The sequence below is a fragment of the Pimephales promelas genome, chromosome 13 (assembly GCF_988280905.1).
Source record: "Pimephales promelas chromosome 13, fPimPro1.hap1.1, whole genome shotgun sequence".
Lineage (NCBI taxonomy): Eukaryota > Metazoa > Chordata > Actinopteri > Cypriniformes > Leuciscidae > Pimephales > Pimephales promelas.
This window is the reverse complement of record NC_142781.1, coordinates 25,451,324-25,474,887: the sequence shown is the minus strand read 5'-3', so window position 1 is coordinate 25,474,887 and position 23,564 is coordinate 25,451,324. Positions and strand designations below refer to the sequence as shown.

General features: G+C 35.5%; 2 protein-coding genes across 3 annotated transcripts in view; one reads left to right on the top strand and one right to left on the bottom strand.

Moving 5' to 3' along the window:
• The window catches only part of rxrgb (retinoid X receptor, gamma b), a 37,308-nt gene extending 35,698 nt beyond the window's left edge, over positions 1 to 1,610 (bottom strand). Inside the window, exon 1 of the mRNA XM_089118722.1 lies at positions 1,593 to 1,610. The gene's annotated coding sequence lies outside the window, so the exon portion shown is untranslated. The remainder of the gene's footprint in view (positions 1 to 1,592) is intronic.
• atf6 (activating transcription factor 6) overlaps positions 897 to 23,564 on the top strand; it is a 33,390-nt gene continuing 10,722 nt past the window's right edge. The window contains exons 1-13 of one of the 2 annotated variants that reach the window (XM_039692122.2): positions 897 to 1,159; positions 1,713 to 1,795; positions 2,018 to 2,081; positions 2,291 to 2,388; positions 3,629 to 3,755; positions 3,870 to 4,073; positions 6,354 to 6,535; positions 16,168 to 16,353; positions 17,347 to 17,438; positions 17,678 to 17,818; positions 19,512 to 19,622; positions 20,947 to 21,046; positions 22,510 to 22,580. In XM_039692122.2, the coding sequence (XP_039548056.2) occupies positions 1,069 to 1,159; positions 1,713 to 1,795; positions 2,018 to 2,081; positions 2,291 to 2,388; positions 3,629 to 3,755; positions 3,870 to 4,073; positions 6,354 to 6,535; positions 16,168 to 16,353; positions 17,347 to 17,438; positions 17,678 to 17,818; positions 19,512 to 19,622; positions 20,947 to 21,046; positions 22,510 to 22,580 (1,550 nt within the window). In that variant the 5' untranslated portion in view covers positions 897 to 1,068. The remainder of the gene's footprint in view (positions 1,160 to 1,712; positions 1,796 to 2,017; positions 2,082 to 2,290; positions 2,389 to 3,628; positions 3,756 to 3,869; positions 4,074 to 6,353; positions 6,536 to 16,167; positions 16,354 to 17,346; positions 17,439 to 17,677; positions 17,819 to 19,511; positions 19,623 to 20,946; positions 21,047 to 22,509; positions 22,581 to 23,564) is intronic. The other variant, XM_039692124.2, reaches the window with a different exon arrangement.

Genomic DNA, 23,564 nt, shown 5'->3' with positions numbered 1-23,564 from the left:
TAGTAATAAAATTCCCAGTCTTGCCTAGTTAGGTCTTTTAATAGAGTTGCTGGAAATGCTCTGAGGAAAGCACGGGTTTAAAAAAAAAAGCGGTATGATACAAAAGTCAATTGAAAGCTTTCATGGAAATCTTCAATGCAGTGTCAACCCGGTTTTATTCATTAAGTATGATTGGCAAATTAATTCTTGTTTTGAGTCGGATCTTTCAAATTGATCAGTTGAAACAATTTTCACAAAGTGGTCTGCTTTTAAGAAATGCTTTTAAGAAACTCAGGAATAGGAATATAGGAATAGAATAGAAATTGTGATTGAATAATGAATAGGACATGATCCATTGCTGAAGTGAACCGAAGATTTTTACTAATTAGGCGAAACGCCTTTGTTTAAGCGACTGTTCATCAATATGTTTTGGATTGTAAGTTATTATGTTGATTGTCTTGTTAACAAGGTCTAGCTAGCCTACTAGCTATAGCCGAAGAGATTAAAACGTGCCTAGCCAGGCTACAGCCTAAATATAAGCATAAGGAAAAAAGGTTGATTTTAATAAAATATTTTATTACAACGCCAAAAAAGTAATAATTGTAAAAAAAAAATGTAGGCCTATTTTTAGTATTGTTTAAAGTTTTATCTAAATTATTTTTCTAAATCAGATTAATCGTGACTGCACCAAACTGAACTACGCATGAAATTAATGTAGTCAACTAATTCGGGGGAAAAAACGTTTTAGAACATGTAGATGTGCCTAAACCAGTTGAATCAGTCTTTGAACCGGTTCTTAAAATGAACTATTTATTACAATGATCTATTTTTTACAGTCTATTGTCTACTGCCACCATGTGGGGTAGAGAGGAAAAACGACAGTCTTTAACAGGCCTGTGTTTGACAGATAGACCCACTCCGGCACCCGTAGTTACCGTAAAACAAGACGTGTACTTGCTGCATTATTGTTGTTATGTAGTTTCATCAGAATCGGGGAAATACGTGTTAACATCCTCACACAGACCTAATCTACAACCAGTGTCCGTCATCCGACTCACTTTTAAACGTTACTAATGTGTTCAAGGCATAATGTCGTCGGATTTGATGTTAGATTTTGTGAATCAGTCGATGATGAATAAGGAAGCAGGGGATATTTCCATCGATCAGGATGGAGAGTGGGGTAAGATAAGATACACTTTCTAGAAACAGCGCGTGCTCCTTTCGAGAAGCGTAAACTACCGACGTATTCTACTAACGTTAGATTTACTATTAGCAAAATATCTTTGTGTGTTTAGATCAAGCACATTGTGGAGCGACTTATAATGTAACGTTATATAACGTTAGTGGTTTGTTTGCGATTTCAAACAGTCAACTGACTGGTGAACTTGTTTTCCATTCATCCGTATTTTTGTGGCTTTTAATCAATTTAAGTAGTTGAATTAAAAAATAGTAACACGTTTATTTATTCGAATGTTCCTCACTACATGTTTTGGATTATAAATTATTATATTGATTGAATTGTGTAAACCAGGTCTAGTTACTATAATGTTACTTTTTAATCACGGTGTGTCAGTTTTTAGGTTAACATATAAAAGAAATGGAAACCAAATTACCTTACAATGCCTCAGGGTAAATGGTTGCTGGTCGCTTTTTCTGGACACAAAAGGTTCATGAAATTGATATATTTCCTGTCTTGCTCTCATGCCTTCAGCACTTTGTTTTTTTTACTTAAGCAGATATCAGTCTGTTTGATGATCTGGAGGATCTTGGGGATGCTGACGAGCTTCTGGAGGCACTGGTGGAGAGTGTAGGCTATGTGAGTCAAATGTGTCAAAACAGGTCACGCCAGATCACACTAATCGTTTTTCTTGGAATTATTATATATATATATATTTTTAAATAGCATTCGGAAAGGATAAACTCTTCTTTAATAGACTTGTCTAGCTTATATTATCATTATAATTAGTGTAATATTTTTTTTTTAAAACATCAGTAATTAAGCATGAATCAAAAGCATTGTGGATCTTTCCTTCTTTAGGACACTTCTGTCCCTGATCTGAACTTTGACATTGAACACCCAGTGTGGAGTAGCCCTCGATCAGGTACTAATTTTCAGTTTCCTGTGGACTGCGCATGACTTTTTTTAATGTCTATAGCAGCAATGAATTCAGAATAGCTTAATATTTTTGAGAAACGTTTAGAATATCTCCAAAGCAAAATGTAGAAAAGAACATGTACTGTCACTGTGTCTAGGTAAAAGATCTGATTTCAAAGTTTATTCCTGTCCTTGTTCTCTCTGTTGATCTCACAGATGGTGATGTAACTGTGGACTCACTGTCACCAAACCATACGCTCAGTTCAGTGTCCTCACCAGCGTCAGTTGAGCCCTACTCACCGTACTCCACACATGTGAGTCAAACTCCACTCCCAAAAACAAAGTTACACTACACTGTCCTTTAGCATTTCTGCCCACTGAACTTTGCATCTAAATCTGTCCAGTGTTTTGAACTCCACACCTTTTACAATCACAGACAAACTTAACATGCACACAATTATTTATTTATTTATTGCATATAGCAACATATAGCTAGCTATAATAATATAACATTTAGGAATCGCAAAAGATAGACAGAATTGTATTCAAATATTATATAATTAATATTTTATAATATATTTTAGTAGTTTAGTTTATTATATATATACTGTACACCCAGATACAGTTCTTTTTTCTGCCTTTATTTAATGACTTAATTAGTCGGATGCCCATCCAGTGCCCAGATGGAGTGTGTTTGGGGTGAACTGGTCCTGCCAGCTGCTGTAGTTCAGAGATCAAGAGGGCAGACACGCACATACACCCATGTGAATTAGGTGTCTAATTAAGTCTCCACTGTGTTAACGAATGTCTTAATCAGCTCTCAGCACATCATCAAACTAATTAATGTCTCACATTGAGATGTCCAGCCTTTTTTTTGTAATGTGTGTTGACTGTTCAAGGTTTATTAACAAAAATCACAGTGTCCCTTTCAAGGTTTCAAAGAAAAACTGAAATGCCACTATCACACATGCACGTTGTTTCAGTGAAAACCTAAACACTTGAATCTTAGTGTCACATCAGAAACTTGATGAGAAGGGAACTAAAAACCTTTTATCTAACTAATCTATTTAACATGCCACGTATTTGCTATAGTTTGCATATACTGAATGTTACCATTCTGTTCTGTTATTGAATGACGCAACATCCTGTAAAGGGTCGTGCTCATAGGACACATTCTTGTTTTCATTAAAACAAGATGGATGGATGAATGAAACTAAACGATGGATACTCAATTCAAGTTGAACTATTTTTAACATGTTTTTAAAAAATGACTTTCATGGCTCAGTTACAGTCAGACACAAGACGCATTAAAGAATAGGCTTATATCACCTGTGTTCTGTAGTGTGTTATGGTTTTATTGATCTGTCGTTGGATATGTGCAAACATGTATAGTTTTAGACCATCTGGATTTACAACCCAGAATTCCCATGCTTGAGTGCACTTTCAGTTCTTTTTCTCTCTATAAGGCCTCGGATGGCTTTTCTTTGATAGACCTAACTAACTATTATGCTGCCATACATTTTTTTTTCATTCTGTTCAAAATGCTTTCTTCAGGATGAGGCGCTCTCTCCAGTCTCATGGCAATCTCAGCCCTCTCCACTGTCTGTCTGTTCTGACTCGAGTGGTTTTGCTGAGGCACCCACTGAGAAGAAGCCTTCCAAGAGGACCAATCAGACAAAAGGTAAGTGAAGGACATTCATTGTGAATAACTGAAACATCCCTAATATTCTTATTTGAACAGTGTATTTTAAACTTTTTATAATAATGTTGATTAACAGTAAAATTGTTCTCACAGCAAAGCCTCTCCAACCCGCGAAGAGACCAATTCAGGTTAGCCCCAAGGTTTCCATTCAGCCTAAACCACTCATTACCACGATGCCCATCGCCCATGCTGCAGCCCCGCTTCAGACTAAAACCATCATCATCCAACCTCTCCAGACTACTGTTCTACCGGTGGTGAAACCTCCACCTGTCACTATTCAGCCAGCACCCCCTACAGGTGAAAAAACCTCAGTCACTTATTCTGCCACACTTAAAAAAACTAAAACTTATTACAAAGTATTATGTAATAAAAGTATTTTATGTATTCACATTTTAATACATTTTTATTTGTTTATTTGCAAGGTTAATTGTCTCAGGTTGAATTGCAGTACTCTGTTAATTCATAAAAAAGCCAGCAGATGGCGCAAAGCATCAACCTTTTTACTACTGCTTTTTGTCTCTTTTTTTACTACTTTTTACTCATTTCATTTAAAAATATCTATCTTCAAGCAATCTGGGAATTGTTCTTCAACTGCTGCTACACCTTTTTTTCCCTGTTATGTATCCTAGAAAAAGCAGAATCATTACCTTTCTTAATTTACTACTAATAAACTTATTTTATTAATAAGTTTTTTATTAATAAGTTACTAATAAACTTAATTTATTAAATGTAATTCATAGTTATCATATGTATATAATTAGAAATATAAATTACTGTATTTTATCAGAAATGCAGGAAAAAACAGTTAACAAAATTATGAAATGTTATTACAATTTTAAATAATGGTTTTCTGTTTTAATATACTTTAAAATATAATTTATTACTGTGATGCAAATTTGAATTTTCAGCATCATTACTAGTTCTATTAGCTTTACTTACTAATACTAATATGCAGATTTTTTTTAATGTTGGAAACAAGTGCTGCTGAATACTGATTAGTGAAAAGTTAAAAAAGAACAGCATTTATTTAAAAAAAATGTTTTGTAACAATATACACTACTGGTCAAAAGTTTAGGGTCAGTATTCTTTTTTAAAATAATAAATAAATTAATACTTTTATTTAGCAAGGATGTGGTAATTTTATAAAAAGTGATGGTAAAGATTTCTATTTTTAATAAATGCTGTTCATTTGAGTTTTTTTTTATCCATCAATGAACCCTGAAAAAAAGTATCACAGGTTCCAAAAAAAAAAAAAAATTTAGCAGCACAATTATTTCCAACATTGATAAATAACTGAGAATCACATCAGCATATTAGAATGGTTTATGAAGAATCATGTGACACTGAAGACTGTAGTACTGGCTGATGAAAATTCAGCTTTGCATCACAGAAATAAATTATATTTTAAAGTATATTAAAATAGAAAACCATTATTTTAAATTGTAATAATATTTCACACTATTACAGTTTTTTTCTGTATTTTTCATCAAATAGATGCAGGCTTGATGAGCACAAGAGACTTCAAAAACATAAAAAATAGTAATGTTTCCAAACTTTTCACCTGTACTTCTTTTTGAATGTTCTAACGGAAAATTGTTAATTACTTTATTTGTATATTTTAATAGCATTCATTCATTGCATTCATTTTTACTGCAATCAATGCTGATTTATTGTGATTGAGAACAGTAGGAAAAAGATTTCTCCACAGACTGCTCTGGTGAAATAGGTGACTGTTTAATATCTTCCGTGTTAAACTATGGCTGTCAGGAATCAGCAAGCTTCAGTATCCGTTTCCTCATGGCTAGAATAAACACTTACCTCACACACCTGGAAACACAACTGGGGCTGAAAGCAAGAGCAGCCTGAATTCAAACCTGATCCTGTAATCATCTAATCTAAAACACTAGACTTGAATTTATTTTACAAATCACTGGACTCCAAACAATCACTTTTCTCACTCAGTTTTTGAGAACTGCTGCCTTGCGTGACGATACTGTTTAGTTTACAAGTTGTCTCACAAAGCAATTTTTTCTTGTTTTCTCAGTAGAAAAGAGAGAACTGACACGAGCTGCTTATATATGTATTGCATCCATCTGTGAGAAACATAGCTGAAGTGCACTTTGAACTGATTGCGCTCATGCTACAGTAATTATTTTCTGGCTAACCGCAGAGTTTTGATGCAAGGTTAATTGTAGTTTGTCAGAAGACTAATGGGTAAGTCAGTGGGTGGCTGAGAGAATGGAAGTCGTTCGGAATGAACCCCGCCGGGGAGACGCAGCGAATTCCTCTCATTTAACTCAACACCAACAGCACCCTTTCATGCCTGACAAATTGTGTTTGTCTGTGTTACCTGGAGGTGACATGTTTTGTTCTGGGTGAAGGATGGTGCTTGGCACAACTGTTTCCTTTGTGATTAAAACCCCTCTTTGGGGTTATTAAATAAATCTGTGCTGTAAAGTCTTGAGGTTAATGGAGATCAATAAAAAGTGAAGAAAAATAACAGCAAAGCATGACTCTCAGTACATTTCCTACTTTATTTGAGCGGTAAAGTGTTTAAACTAAATGTTTCTCTTGCAGGTCAACAAATGATGCTATCTCGGCCCACTCAGGTTGTCCAGCTTCAGACGCCTCAAGCAGTGCCCACGCGTGTAGTCACTGTGCCAACGCTGGCTCAGGACAGATCCATATCTGTTGTTGCCCCGGTAACAGCATCTCCTATGGTCGCAATGACACTGCAGAATTCCACCCATGAGGATGATGTAAGTTTTTACTGCCAGAAAGTAAATTTAAAAATTAATTTTTCAAGATTACCTGCTAATATGGTATTAAGTTGGTTAAATTGCTGATTTATTTTGTGGTTTATGAATGTGAATCATCACGGCATATGGCAACAGTCCACTGTCATTCAGTGTCCACCAATGGAGTTTAACTTGCTCAGTTTTAATATTTTTAACAACAATGAAAATGTGCTGACGGCTTGCATTGCTTTTCAGTTTTTAGCCTATTAACTGTTTAGGCAACTCACCAACTAGTTGTTTTTAAAAATATGTGCACTATACCGATCAAAAAAACAGGGTTGGTAAGATTTAAAAAAAAAAAAAAAAGTCTCTTATGTACGGAAGCCCTGAACTGCAACATTTAAAAAAAAAAAGATTCTACCATTTCGCGATTAAAGTCAAAATTACGAGAATACACTCTTTCTGACATTGATCTAAATATAATAGTAGCTTTTTACTTTTATCTGGGCTTTCAACAAAAGGAAATTCTACTGGTGCTAATCTAACAACATGGCATTACCATAGGGTTGCCATAGATGAGCACGAAGACTCCACCGGAGTGCCACAATCCTGGTCCAAACATTGTGGCGTGTTGACTCGAAGCCTTCGTGTTTTCGTGCTCGTTTATAGGCAATGCCATCTAGGTCGAGAACACCTAACAGTGCTTTCTCCCTCTTCACCGTAAATGTTTTCTGGATACATTTTGTATGAGTGCCTTATTCTGACTGTATCTAAACATGTGACAGAATCCCGCATTTTCCTCAGATATAAAGCGGGATAATTCCATCCAGTCTGAAAAGTGTTTTTGCCTGTAAAGTCTATTCTGGCGCATTAGGCCTATATATTTGAGAACAGAATTTATTTAATGTAAAAATACCCTGTAAAAGTCTTTCCTGTCAAGATTTGGTCAATTTTATGCATCTTTGCTGAATAAAAGTATTAATTTCTTTGCTTTCCAAAAAAAATTTAAATTCCAAAACATATTGACCACAAACTTTTTAACGGCAGTGTACTGATTGTTTTGCGCATCCCAATTTATTGCATGGTTATCCCATATGCAAAAGAGCTGTTATGAGGATCCAGTTTTAGTGAAAGTAAAAGACTTTGTGGTATTCCACATGAATGTTTTTTTTTTTTTTTTTTTTTTGGTGTCAAAGACCTGTAAAATAAGAGACCATGCAGCAATTCTTTTTAACAGGAATAGATTGAGGTAATTTACCTTGTAAATCTGATGGCAAGTTGCTGTAAGCATTCAGTGTAAACACCCACTGCCGTAATTTGGCTAACATCTTTGCATATGAAATAGCTAGTACATGTGGAACTCTCTAGAAAACTTTTAGCTTGTCTTTACTATTACAGCTAAACTAATTGTGAAAAGTGGTGATTATTGCATTATATTTAGATGAAAAGGTTGCAGTGATGAGCATTATTGCCGATTACAGACATGTTGAGCTGGTGAATACATCGATCTCGTCATTGCAACTGGATTTGAATGTTTAGTCTCTGGTTTGATTTACTGACATGTAGACAAAGAACATGATTATTTAACACAGTTACCTACATGTTGTCGCATTACTGTTGAGTCCATAAAAAAAAAAAGCCTGCACTGAAATTGCGACTGATTTACCAAATAATGTGAAATATACCGATTACAACAATTTTTCAACAACTGATTGTTGAAAGTAAATAACCACATTCCTAGCATTGGGATCCTCTGCAAGGTAATGTTGTTTTTAGTCCAGTGAGTGATCCTGTGCTCTTCTCTCCTTATCTCACTAACACATTTTCAAAAATCTCACTGACCCAAAACTTTTGAATGGTAGTCTATTTAAGACTTTCACTGTAAAAAAATCCTCAGACTTTCCAAGAATTATAAGTGGAAAAGACATTTGTGCTATTGTAACAGTAACATATAATTTTGATAAAATATAATCTTTCTTTAGACGTTTAATGTGCAGATGTGTGTAATTTCAGTATGGAAGAAACCCAGTAATAGCACTGAATCTCAGTAATACTTAGTACTGCATCAGTCTCTAATTCTAGTGTATTTTCAAGGACTCATAGGTGCTGTGTGTTATTTCCTGTCCCACAACTTTATATTGATTGACTTTCTCAAAAAAAAAGAAAAAGTGTGTCTGTGCAGCACTTTCCACTTTGCTCTGTTTGTTTGAGTGTCTCGACATGGCAACACTGGCTCAACCAAAAGCATGAGTTTGGGGTGGGGATTACCTTTTTTGGAAACCTGTTTGCACATAATCTTAGTTTAATAGTGCTAGTCATGTAGAAAGTACACACTGTGACTTTAAATTGATATGGTGAACAAGAAATGGAGAAAGAGAACCTGAATGGCCAAGGATCTGGTATTTACTCATCAAATGGTTCCATAAACAAAAGCATGTGTTCTCCCAGATGTGCTATCCTGACATCAGCGAAAAGCCCTACCCAGATGTGAGAAATTGGTGTTTATAGTTGAGAGAAGAGGAGAAGGTGTTATGGTAGAAACAGAAGAGAGACTCATTGGTGAGAAGAGCCCAGGAATAATGGTGGTGAAAGAGTGTCATGTTTCTTCACAAAAAAATAATTTGAGATCAAGCAATGATTGTCAAATCCCCTACTCTGCCGTTCAAAAGTTTGGGACCAGTAAGTCTCTTCTGTTCACCAAGGCTGCATTTATTTAATTAAAACTACAGTTAAAATATTGTGAAATTGTATTTCAAATTAAAAAGCAATAATTGTCAAATCCCCTACTCTGCCATTCAAAAGTTTGGGAGCAGTAAGTCTCTTCTGCCTACCAAGGCTGCATTTATTTAATTAAAACTACAGTTAAAATATTGTGAAATTGCATTACAAATTAAAAGTTTCAAATTAAAAAGCAATAATTGTCAAATCCCCTACTTTGCCGTTCAAAAGTTTGGGAGCAGTAAGTCTCTTCTGCTTACCAAGGCTGCATTTATTTAATTAAAACTATACAGTTAAAATATTGTGGAATTGAATTACAAATTAAAAGTTTCAAATTAATCAAATTAAAAAGCAATAATTGTCAAATCCCATACTCTGCCTTTCTAAAGTTTGGGAGCAGTAAGTCTCTTCTGCTTACCAAGGCTGCATTTATTTAATTAAAACTACAGTAAAAACATTGTGAAATTGTATTACAAATTAAAAGTATCAAATTAATTTCAAATTAATCAAGTTAAAAAAGACTTCTTTCAAAAATATTTAAGAAACCTTACTTCTCGAATGGTAGTGTATATCTTGTGTCCGAAAATGTGTATTATTACTTTTTTTTTTTTTTACAGGATATTGTCTTTCTGATAAGCTCGATCTGTTGTAATAACAGTAGAGAATGGCTTTCAGAGTCAACTATTAGTCCCAGTGTTCTTAGCAACCAACCAACAGTGAGCTCATGCTGCTCTCGTTATTTTCCATTAAAGTATTTGTTCCGACACACTGTAGATTTAACTGACCTCAGATTAATTAGATATAAAGTTCAGCATTAGTCTCAAATTTTTGTGCATTTAGTGCTGCCTTTTCCACATTAGGTGTTGTTACAGCTTTCACTCCAAGCTCTTTTCAGTTTCCAAGTTCTCTTAAAAAAACCCAAACAAACAGCAGTGAACCTGTGTGTACATTAGCTTGGTTCGTGTGTAGGTTGAGTGGTATTGATTGGGACAGAACATAGTCAATGGACTTCCAAAAATACTGATAGTCACACGCACTGTAGTGAACATTGCAATGTCAGAAATGACTGCTAAACAGCAGAATTGTCGACTAGATATGTGCAAAGTCACAGTCCACCAGATAAAAGCCCTCTCAAATGTTTTAATTAAAAAAAAAACTGTTAACAGGTTTGTTCATATTCATCTAGTTTTTACATGATGAAATGTTGCATACAGTATGTAGTCAATATTCCATAATGTAAAATGTATTATTTGACATGGCATATACTAAATTTAGTTGACGAATATAATTCTTCAGTTGGTGGCTGTCTAAAATGATTTTTTTTTTACTTGACTTGTACTTTTTACTTTGTTTATTAGCTTCTTATATATTAAGTTGACTTTTTAAGTTATTAAATCATGTATATCGCTTCATTAGTAGAGTATATTTGTCAACAGTTTGTTTTAGTTAAAAGTTTAATTATCATAATGCTGCTTCTCATTTATCATCGTCAATGAATCGTCTTCATTATCATTGTGATAATTACTTAGGTGGTGGGCAGTACATTGTCCAAGAGCCTTCGCCACCGATAATGATGGTCAAATTAATCATTTATGAATTTATTAGGGCAATATTATGATGTAAATATGGTGCGATATTTACATTGCAATAGTTATGTATCATTCAGAGGCACCTTGAAGACATATGACAGGAAAATAATATATCACCACCTAACATTGCAGCTGTCTTCTCCAAATCACCAGGATGTCCATCCATAGCCAATTGTGTTGCGTGCACAGAAGCATTATTCAGGACATGCAGTTAAAATTGCAATGTGGTGTAGCACAGTTGTTGTGAATGAGCGTTCACCGCTCTCATGTTACTCAGCTGAATGGACCATGTAAATTTCATGTGTCTTAAACCCACGTATAGCTACGAGTTCTGTTTCCTACGTGATAAAATATGACACAATGAGTGAGATCCATATTTTATAGTAGATTATTATCAGCTGTGCAGCAGCCCCCTTGAATGTGCATTTCATTCCCATCTGCACGCTTGTTGTAGTTCATGGTTTATGTGATTTTATAGACAGTGTTGAATGTATTCAGCTCACACAAGCTGTCATTTAGACTCGGTCGTGAATGTCTGGGCCGAAAGAGGAAAAACAAGTTCACACATTTATAGCAACAGTTATTGTCTCCATATGCACCAGTGGTTTCCTTGTAAAATCCACATCATCTTTGCATGTTGCATTTCTGCAGGTTTCAGATTTTGTTATAGTCTCTAATTATAAATACCCTTACGTAATTTTAGAAATATCAAATTCTCCAAAATATGTTCAAAATGTGGACTTGTATGCTGTGTTTGAAGGTGTGAATTGGCTTTAAAGTCTAAAGAGTATCTAATGTCTCTATAAGCAATGACTGCACTAGATGGATCTGACAATAAGTGGAATATGATGAAAGATTCGCCTCTGCAGCCTCAACGTCTGTTGGCTTTCAGAAAAAAAACTTTTTAGCAGAGCGCAGCCACATGTTCACTCTCTCTCCTGCTTCTGGTTTTGTCCTTTATTCTAAGCTCCCGACTCTTGGTTGGGGTGTTATACTCCTACGTGGCAAACACACACATGATCATGCGTGAACTTGCACACTCTCTGCTGTGTAGAGAAAGGGAAAAAATAAATACATTAAATGCGTTAATGCATTTAATGATATGTGCTTGTCAGATCACACACACAGTGTGTATATATATATATATATATATATATATATATATATATACATACACACGCAGTACTTAAATAAGACCATGTAATAAATAAGATCATGTAATAAATGATATTGGAAATTTTGGAAATTGATCTTAATGACTTAATTAAAAAAATAGGAAAAATCCAACCTTTAAGGACACCAATTTTCTTTGTGAATGAATAATGTATCGGAAATAAATAAATGTTATTCCTTAAAATACGGGGTGCATAAGTCACCACACCCCATGTTAAATTAGCATGGTTATTTCATGGATCCAGGACACTGCGCATCCTGATAAAGTTCAATGTTAGACACATGAATAAGATTAATTGAATAAGATGAAGATGCATGAATAAGAGTGGGATCATATAATTTAGTGCTAGCCAAAGGACTATGGAAATTACAGATGCTGCGTTAATATTTTAACTTGTTAAACTGGACAAAAATCAATCCCATCCGTTAACGTTGAAAGCCCTAATATATATACAGTATGTGTATATATATATATATATATGTATATATGTACTGTATATAGCAATGTGTGTGTCTTAAGCCTTATTGCATAATGTTTTTGTATATGGGCTTTGTCATCTATATTAAAGCATTTGATTGTTTTTGTTTATTACTATTTTTTTAATTTACAATAAAATCTAAACAATCATGTTTTTACACACTGAAATGAGTAATAGCTAAAATATTAAAGCCATCACACCCTTGTCACAGACTGTGACATAAGGACCGACATTTTGTAGAAATATTCGTTCACCATATTTGTAGCAGTGAATCTTTTGACTTGTCCTGGTTTGGTTAATGGGTTGTATCCCTCATTTTAAAGCAAACAGGTTTCATGGAATGCCAACAAATTAGTTTTAAGTTAAAATTAAAAATAGGTCAGAGAGAGAGTTTATCCTATGTTTATCTTTTTTTCCCAGCATGTCATGATCATGCAGTGGTAAAATGTGAAAGCCCATTGAAACTGTCACAGTCCATAGAGAGCCATTAAGTGTGTGTGTGTATTTGTAGAGTTTAGCACAGCTGTAGTTTAACTATGGCTGCTTGTGGTTTGGCCTCAGAGGAGGTTTTGGGTTGAGGGGGTTTAGAAGGAATTACAGTGCAACAGTAAAACTGGCAGGTGGGGCAGGTGTCTTTGAGTGTGTGTGTGTGTGTGTGTGTGTTTATGTTTGGCTGCTTGAGAGTTATTGCGGCGTAGGATTTTTGAAACAGCTGAATGCTGATGACTGTAGAAGATTTTATGTAATACTTTGTTATAGCAGTTTAAGGTTAATGATCTTTGGCAAGTCAATCTGTGCAGCGTTGAGAATATTTTAGTTCTCTGCCCCAGTAGACAGTAGGCTGACACCCTTTAAACTTTTATTTATAAAAACATTATACACCTTTAAAAAAAAAAAAATCAATCTTGATCAATTTAACTTGCTGATTAAATGTATGTAGTTACATACAGTGCCAGCCCACACATTAAAAAGGATGAACTATTATTGTGGTGCTTTAAAATTGTTTATAAATATATGTGTGTGTGTGTGTGTGTGTGTGTGTGTGTGTGTGTGTGTGTAATATATATATATATATATATATATATATATATACACGCATACATCTACATGTATTTATAATATATACACACACTACTGTGGCCACTGTGAACTATCGTTGTGTGGAAAAGATATGTGAGAAGATTATGTTAAAATTTTTATATCTTTGTTCCATGTAAAAATATAACAGCGTATGGGTTTGGAACGACATGAGAGTGAGTTAAAAATTACACAATTTTCATTCTTGGGTAAATTGTTTCTTTAATTATAGTTTTGATTGTGGATGCCATCTAGAAACAGTTATTTCTCCAGAAAATAGATTTTACAGAATGAGAATATATACCTTTTTTTGTATTGATGAGGTGCAAACTTTTCTTGTGAGCTGGACAAAACAGGCTTCTAAGCAGTAGTAGATGCTGCTTTTTCAGTTAGTAGATGCTTCCCTTTTTCTCATGACACTCAGCATTATGAATAACTCACTTAAGCACATCTTTTCTAAAGCAGATTCCTTAGTGTAAAATAAACTGTCATAAATCCTTGAAGGCGATGCCAAATAAAGCAGATTTCAAACTCCGCAATTTAGCTCTCAGCAATCATGTTGTTAGAAAACTGCTGGATCAGCTTTGTGAATTTGAGTAATAACCATGAGCTAACAAATAAATTCAGCAAAAATGTGTCAAGAGTCTCTGACAGACTGAATTGGTTGGTTAGAAGAAGATCCAGTGGTTGGTGTTTTGAGCCTACTTCGCTCTGGTAGATTGGTTTGGTTTGGTTGAGTCGTACAATCAATCTGAGTGTTAGGTGATGGACATTTGGTTTGAATATACTGGGGTTTTGGTTAAATTATATGAGGAACTTTCATTGTTTCAGCACAAGTCTTCAGTAGTGCTGAATTTTGGTGAGCGGTGCCAACATCCACCAATCCCTCCCCCTCCCACCCGATTTGATCGTCATGGTGATGGCACCCTGTGCTCTTGTAACCAAACATGTTATTCATTCCCAGGCCCTGGCCGTGGCCCGGTTCCCGGTTTTAGGAGAGCTTTCTCATGAGATGGGAGCACAAACAGGCACATGGAGATCCAAGCAATTTAATCACCATGACTATTAGGCCACAGTCTTAAAATGGTCTTGCTGTGAGAACAGACCACCCCACCCTACCAATGGTCTCAGTTTCTCTTTAGTCTATTTCAGTAAAGATCTTTTGTTCACCTTTGTCTTTCTCCTCTCTTTAGGATGAGGTGTGTTCTCAAACATGTCTGCTGCAGCAAGCATCTGACCCCTGAGTTTTGTCAGGACTGGGTGGTGGTTTAATTATGAGCAGGCCCTGTTTATGTAAGCCTAATTAACTATGTTTAATTAGGTTGGAGTTTTAATTATATTCCAGAACATTGTTAAAGTGGAGCATACATAAATTCAACACTTTGTTTAAAGCTTTCATGTAAGAATAGGGCTCATTGTTATGTCTCAGCTTGGAAAGCGTAGTTGTTTTTTATATGGTTCATTTTTTTTCTTTGGTTCATAGTTTCTTTTGTCCAGCCATACAAGTACAACTGGTGTATATTTTAATGAAGAAAGCTCAGATTGCCCAAACAATATCATGTATTTCCAAAATCGGAGCATTTCCAGTCTCAAATAAAATGTATACATTACTGTTCAATAGTTTTGGGTGACTTAAAATTTATTTATATTCTATAATAAATGAATGTGTGTGTATATATACATTTTTTTTGTCCCTTATGCTCACCAAGGCTGTATTTATTTGGTAAAAATAGTAATATTGTGACAACTTACAATTTTTTAAATAAATTGTTCAATATTTGTTAATGTTATATATTCCTGTGAATATACAATGCTGAATTTTCAGTATCACATGATTTAGAAATCATTTGAATAAGCATCAAATCAGCATAAGAAACTTTTCATATTATTAACTATTTTGAAAAAAAATATGCTGTGTAATTTTTTTCGTGGATCCTGTGACATTTTTTCCGGATTCTTTCAGCACTTATTTAAAAAAGAAATTATAAATGTGTTTACTGTTACTTTTGATACATTTAATGTGTCCTTGTATTAAAAAAAGTAAAGCATCAATTACTTTTCATTTCTTATAATTTTTCCTCTTCAATTTCCATTTATAATTTCAACCTGTAATGAGCAAAGGAAACAATCTCATGGCTTTGAATAGAAAATAGGACATTAGGTCTTTCTTTCTTTCTTTTCACATTCCTCTATACTGGACAGTATGCCAGATGGTCCTGTCTGCTATTATCTTTAGGTGGAGTGTGTGTGTGTGTGTGTGTGTGTGTGTGTGCACAGAGGGGACACAGACTTATGGCTATCCAGCCTCATGTAATTTGTCTTGATCAAAGGTGCAGCTAGCGCAAAAATCAGATCCTAGCCGCATTCACTTTTCTAATTTTCTTGCAGTATAAATAACATTTAGTATGACTCAACCGTGTTGCAAATGATCGTAATGATGCAATTTTCCTACAGGATCTGTTACAAATAAATGAGACAAAGATCTCATTTGTGTGGTGGGGGGGCAAGTTCAACCACAAAGTACCTTGACTGTGTGTTACTACTAGTAATTACACTAGTTTTTGTTCACAGGTTTTGTCGAGCAGTATTGACCTGATATCTCTCTTTTTCCTTCAAGTCAAGTGCGTCTCGGAGACAGCAGCGCATGATAAAGAACAGAGAGTCTGCCTCTCTCTCCCGGAAGAAGAAAAAAGAGTATTTGCTGACGCTGGAGGCCCGTCTGAAGGTGGCACTTTCTGAGAACGAGAAGCTGAAGAATGAAAACGGCACATTGAAAAGACAAGTGGAAGGCCTGATGAGTGAGGTGGGTGTCCATGCTTTCTACACTAGCATTCCAACATTTGAGTTCGTTGAGATTTTTTAAATTCTTTTAAAAGACGTATCTTATGCTCACCAAGGCTACATTGATTTGATCAATTCAGTAAAATGCAGTTAGCACTGTAATATTGTAATACAATATTACAATTTAAAATAACTGCTTTATGTGGGCTATATATTTTCAAATATAATGTATTCCTATGACGGCAAAGCTTAATTTTTAGCATCTTATTCCAGTATTTAGTGTCACATAATCTCTCAGAAACCATTCTAAAATGCTGTCTCAAAAAATATTTCTCATAAAAGTTAAAAATCATTGTCCTGCTTAATGTTTTTGTGGAAATCATAATACATTTCTTTCAGAATGCATTGATGAATAGAATATTTAAAAGAACAGAATTAATTTGAAATAGAAATCTCTTGTAACATTATAAATATCTTTGCTGCCTTGTTTGATCAAATGAATGCATCCTTGCTGAATGAAAGTATCAATGTATTTAAAAATAATATTAAATGAAAATAATGACCCAAAATGTTTAAACAGTAGTTTACCTTGATCTAATTGGAGGCTGCAATTGCATGAAAGATCTTTGATTATTAGCAGACCAACTCAAAATAATACTGTTGATGTGTTGTTTCAATGGAGCAATGGATGCGTTGTTTCAATTTTTGTCTACTATATGAAAAGTTGAAATTGAAATGGGGTGTGCTGATCTAGAATATTTTAGTGTCTCTTCTCACGAGTGAAGAAGAGACACTAGAAGGGGCATGTCTAGTGTAAAATCATGAACCTGAATCTCCTTTTTTTTTCACTCCAGATAGGACATTTTTTCTTCTACATGATATTTTTATTGTGATTATGTTATGACTATTTTAATTCCTTTTCTGTAAATCACTTTGAATTACCATTGTGTAAGAAATGTGCTATATAAATGAACTTGCCTTGCCTAATAACTTATATCATTATTCATCTCTTAAGAACTCTGTGCTAAAAGCAACAGCTCCAAAAAGGAGGGCTGTGTGTCTTATGGCAGTCCTGGTCTTCTTGGTCTTCAACTTGGGTCCAATAAGGTAAATCATTTAAATTAATCTTACCATTTCAATATTTGAATTTGTTACAGGTTGCACTTTCAGATTGGTAAATGAATAAATCTCTGTCACATGAAACTTGTAGTTGTAAGTACTTGGTGGCATAAGGAAAACTTGGTGGTCCCATGGAAAGATTCCCATATGTAACTCTTCTGAAGGAACCAGTAGGAATGTGTTTTTAATATCCTGACTTGTTTTATTTCCTTTTGTGTCCCACCAAGTCTGCTTGGAGGATACAGAGAGTCTACGTTTCCTGCTGCCCCTGGGTTCAATGGCAGACACCTGCTGGGCTTTTCCCCTGAGTCAGAGAGAATCCTCGATTCAGACAGGCCTCAGACTGATGCATTTAGCACTGCGAACAGGTAATACTATTCTGTAGTCTTCTACAGTTGCATGAACATCTAGTCATGCTCAGTCCTCTGTGTGGGACTGGAAACACCAGATACCTTTTCCTGCCAAAGCTTACAGAGTCCATTTTTGTTTTACAAAACACGTCAGCACAGGTGTTGAGTGACTCTGACCAATTGCCTGCATAAGAGAACAAGGCTCTGTTCTCACATCTGCCACCCCACACACATTTTCATATTGAAACTGCTCAGCTAGCTAAGTTTGTTATTTTATCTACCCAGGATGATGTTTTGAAAGGCAATACTGGCTTCAAATAAATTGCTTCAAAAACATGAAACTCAGAAGACTTCAAATACCCCCACATGAAAAGACAGATATTTGAAGACATGATTACTTTGTAAACCTGTCTGTATGTTTTCCCAAATACATTGATCAAGCAGGTCTAGTGAATTTTGAGTTACTTCACTCCCAGGGGTCATGTTTCAAACTTCCTGGGGCCTGAGTTAGACAAAATCACCAGCTTTAGTAAGACTGAGTTTGTTTTTTGTTGTTGGCCAAAACAGGTGGTGTTCCACAAGGCTCTATTTTAGGTCCGTTTTTATTTCATTGCCTCTTCATTTACTATCGCTTTTCCCATTTCTGCTGTTTTTTTTTTTTCACTAACCTCCATTCCTACTCTTGACTAAAGTTTTCTTATCCAGTTCAAACTGTGTAATAGGTTCTTTGAAAACCATCGTAGGGTTGGATTGTTTGAGCTGGTTCGTTTTTTGGCTATCCGGGGAGTACAAAGCAGGAAATTCAATTATGTAATTTAGCACTGGAGATAGGATATAGATCCAGATCCAGATGTTGTTATAGGGAGTTAATTTACCTGCAAGAATTTAGAAATCTCTTTTGAAATCTCCAGTTAATAAAATATTTCCACAGATCTCGTAGCTCTTGCTCCTGTATTTGACATTTCTAAAGGGTTTATCCTCAACTTTCTGCCTGCTTCCCAGTCTGAGTTAGGATCTGCCCAGAGATTGTGTTTCTAAAAGTCCAGGGTTTGTCCTATGTAAAGCATTTTTTTATTGTTGAGTGCTAAATATATTAAGACGTTTAGTCTGCTTTCTTAAGTTCTTTCTTTTTTTATTTAAGCCCACAGTAATCCAGACTTTCCACTCACTATTTCTACTGTGGGATGAGCTTCTCTTTGTCAGCAAAGATTGCTTCCCGGAGCTTCACCGTCACTCATCCCCAACCCGAAGCGTTTGACATGTTGTTTCAGAGGCCATGTTTTCCTGGTTTTCTGGAGCTGTTGCGTTAAGCTGTAAATGTCTACACCAGTTTCTTGCAGGGAGATGGTTTAGGATTTTGTTGTTCATGATATCTTGGATTTATTTTAAGTACAGGTTCACTGTACCTGTGCTAAACATTAACTTGGCATTAGTTGTTGGCACTTGGCAGCGTTCATTGATAGCTTTTAGAGATGCTCTCTTTTCCCATAGACAAGATAAGAAGGAACCATCTTGGCTTGCACACTTGCACGTGGTATTCCTTCAGATGTTAAGCCAGTACCAAGAGATGATTAAAACAAGAGCCTTATAAAATTCCGTACATTGTTTTGGAATTAAAATGTCCTTATAAAGACTCTAAACCCCCTTCTCCATTCTTTCCTTGTTACACTTTCCTGTCTTTAATGTTATTTTTTGTCTCTCTTTCTCATAGGTTGGAGGATGTGCTATCAGAGCAGAAGGATCTGATGGTGGTCAAGGATCCTCTTTATTTCAGAACTCCACCACCCTGCCAGCCACCCGTCAACAGGACTAAGTGCATAAAGTCAGTACTGAACTTTATTTAACATCAATGTTGACATTACCCCACCCTCTTTCACATTCAAGTGCTATTTTATTATACATTTAATAGTGTTAGTAGTGTCGGGCAGTTCTGGTACAAGCTAGTTGTCTTAAAATTGAGTACAGAGCATCTGGTCGACAGTACCCTAAATCTGATCTAAACTGAGAAGCACTTTTTATTACAATTACAATTACTGTCTGGTACGTAACCTTCTGAGCTCTGTTGTTAAGAGAGTAAAAGATAACTGTAGCAGTCTTTCGATCAGTGCTCCAACAGCTGTTAGACCAGCTTTTTAAAAAATGGATAGTTTCAGTGTTTTATTTTACAATGCATTCAAATGTGGCTCAACCTCATAGTCCTCTATAAACACACTCGTTACATCAGTATTACTGCAGAAATGCTTTAAATTATAATTATTTACTAATAAATTATAAAATTGTTGTCTGTTTTATATTTAGTAATAATTAAAAAAATATTTATTTAAAATTTAATTTTTTTTTTTTAAATGTTTAAAAAAAAAAACCAAACAAACATGGCTTACAGTGGTTTTATGGTCCCAATATACTTGATTAAAGAAAAATCGAAGAACAACTGGTGTAACGTCTTTTTTAACTAAATTAGGCCAAAATAAAGATTGTTGTTCGCTGGGAGTTTGAAACGGCTTGCCTCTGGCTGGTAAACACCTTCGAACTACCATTTGTCTTTGGCGAGTACATAATAGGTAGTTTTGGCTCTACCTTTCGTTCTCTGGTTCATTTCTTCTGTTTATTCCGTCGAGTTCAGACGCCTAGAAGTAAAAACATGAATAGACTGGAGAGCCGCTTTAAAGTAGAAATTGAATTTAATTCTAATTGAAAGAGACAAACTTTTTTATGTTTAATACCGAAAAGCCGCTTGCTTTTAAACAATCTAATGTATAAATTGGTTTATAAATAAATGTGACATGACTTTAATGGAGTGCCAAATTGCAGAGCTCGTACAAACATATTCACCAAATTATCGCTATGAACAGATGCTCCTTAACTATTGTTTTCTCACCACTGTCATTTTTTATTGTGTGTTTTAGTTATTAATTGGATATATATTCAAAGAAAATATTCATCTAAACGCTGCTCTCAGCAGTGTGGCTAACATACTACTGGCCATGCATTTCAAATTTCTTTTTATCCCTAAGCGAAGAAAAATAATGTTAAACTTCTAGCTAATAAGCACCTTTTTTTTTTTATAATAAACCAGTCATGTTTTGAATGACATAATTTTTTATCTTATAAAATTGAGAGGATGTTTCTGCTCTGCATAACTATAGGATAGCGCATGAGCTGAGAGGCTGGGTACATCGTCATGAGGTTGAGCGGACCAAAACCCGCCGCTTGAGCAACACTCAACACAGAGGCAGAACCATCCCGGTATGAATTTACAACACTTTTCCTCTTTTAAGCCTCCAATTGTCTTTCTAAATTTGTTATTCTTTATTTTTTGCTTTCTTTCTGACATTGTTAAAAATCTGTCCTAAAGATTGGATTTAAAATCCAAATCAGATTTGTGTGAACAAAGCCAGAGAGAGACACCTAAGGGCCTTGACATTGACCAGTTGTAGTCATTGAAGAGTCTTGTTTCTTTCTCTTTGACCTTCAGCATGACATCTGTATTGGTACGACTCTTTGTTGCATACCTCCAACCCAGATACAGGCAGCTGAGAACCACCAGGATATAACACTGTTTATTTTCTTTAAATAGATCCTTCTAAATGTTTACATTAGGGATGAGACCCCTTTCTTTGCTCTCTCTCCCCTCTCACACTACTGTCTACCACTTTTAGTATAACCCTGTAGTCTTGGGAAAGTAAACACCCCACAATCTACCACAATCTGACTAACTTCCTTTTTTCCTTTACAGTCTCTACCACACTAAGTCTGATTCGCTTTAAAACCACTGGACCGTATTCTGTGGCATAACTTCGCATCAATATTCAAGAAACATATTTTACCATCTTTGGTAGCAGAATGTCTACTCAAATCTTTATTGAAATAATTTAGCATAAATAGTCATGTGGCAAAAAAAGCTTCTCAATTCTAGTTCCAGAAACCTTCCCTTGAGCCTCATTTTGGCTTAATGTGAAGCTGTACGCATCACATTTATACAGAATTAATCAGACCGTACTTGTTTGCTTTAGTTCCTTATCATTTATTTTTTCAGATAACTAATAGTGAGAGCAGTTGGATGGACAGCTTGTTATGATTTAGAAAAGCATAGTGTGCAGCAGGTTGATTGTTTGAAAGGCTGTCCTGTGTTCGAAGGGTGTGCTTTATGTGTGGAAACTGCCCTGACAGACACAATCACACATATTCACTGATAACCATTTTCCACAAATAGGTTCCCATCGCCCAATTTGAAGTCATTCCATGCGTTTCCACTACATTAAAGGCCTTCTGGCTCAGAAAAACTGGTGGTCTTAAACAGGAACTGCTAACGCCAGAAAAAATAATGTCCTCACCACAAACAATCTAGTTCGCTCCCATTATAATCACAAAGCTGTGTACTCTGGTACCGCCAGTTGCAGCAATGTTTGCTTTCCGTCACCAGGACTGAGGCACTAAGTAAATACTGCCATGCAGAGTGCTGAGAGGTTAGGTGATTGGAGATGGATGGCTATACTGACAGATGGCTATTTCCCAGACTCTTTGTGCTCTCGACACAGCACAGGGCTAAACAAAGTGTGAGAGAGATGCACATTATCAGCCTAACACTCGATGACAGGAGATTAAGCATTGAGATGTTAAAGCTTGTACAGTCAGTGACGCATATGGGAATGTGCTTCTTGTTGTATTTGGTAATAGAAAGTGACATTTTTCTTTTCTTTGTCCGACAGAAAGCAGCAGATAAACGGGCTGAGGTGCCACAGATAATGACACAGATCCAGTACACGGATTCCTCTGAAAAGTAAGTTTCACTAGATGTGTGAGGAAGTTCCTGCAACATCAAACAGCATATTAGTATATCAACATATTTGTCATCATGGTCTGTGTATGAGAGTCAGTTATCATTTCTTGATTCTGCAGTGTTGTACCAAAGCCATACAGGCTTTTCAATGGGGTATTTGCTTATGTGAGCAAAACGGTAAAAAAAACAGTCCCTTTATTTGTAATGTAAACTTTGTACAAATGTTGTAATGTGTGTTCTGTGAAATGGTCTGAGGACAATTTAAATTTATGTATTACAAGACACTGAAGTTTGACAGCCAATTCGTCATCTGACAAAGTCGGTGGTCGATTTGGCAAAAAATTGGAGCGTGTCGAGGTGTGGAATTCTGGAATTTTTAAGATATTTTTTTTTAAAGCTGTCATCAAATTCAGTATTAATGCTCGAGGAATCTTTTTGTGCACAATCATCCATACATGTTATTCCAAGAAAACATCATTTGTTCATAATCTTTTCTCTCCAAATTGCTATATAAGCATCGTTTTAGGCTTGCAGGCCATTCAGCCTTTAATATAATTGTTTTTTCTAGAAGTTAACTCGGTAATTATGAGATGCTCTTAGTCTTAAGGGCGAAATTGACCCTTAGCTGTCATGTCCCAATCACAAACCCCCCTCACAAGTGTGTGCTGGTGTGTTTTAAGAGGGGGATAGACTTCCTCTGCAAACTCCATTTTGGAACTCTTCTCTTGAATATTTTTACACCTTAAAGAGGTATCCGCCTACATACCTCTATTTTTTTTTCTAACATACACCTACTGGTGCTACTTGGACACGTCATCAGTGATGAATCCGGTATCAAAAGGTGTTTTGGGTCTTTAATCAACAGACACCCTCGCCTGGGCGACCCCTGTGTCCAAGTGGTATGCTATTCCACGGATCCCCCCCTCCTGATCCACAGCCATCGTCAGGCTTTTTCGGCAGCCTCAGATATGTTCTTTATGGCTC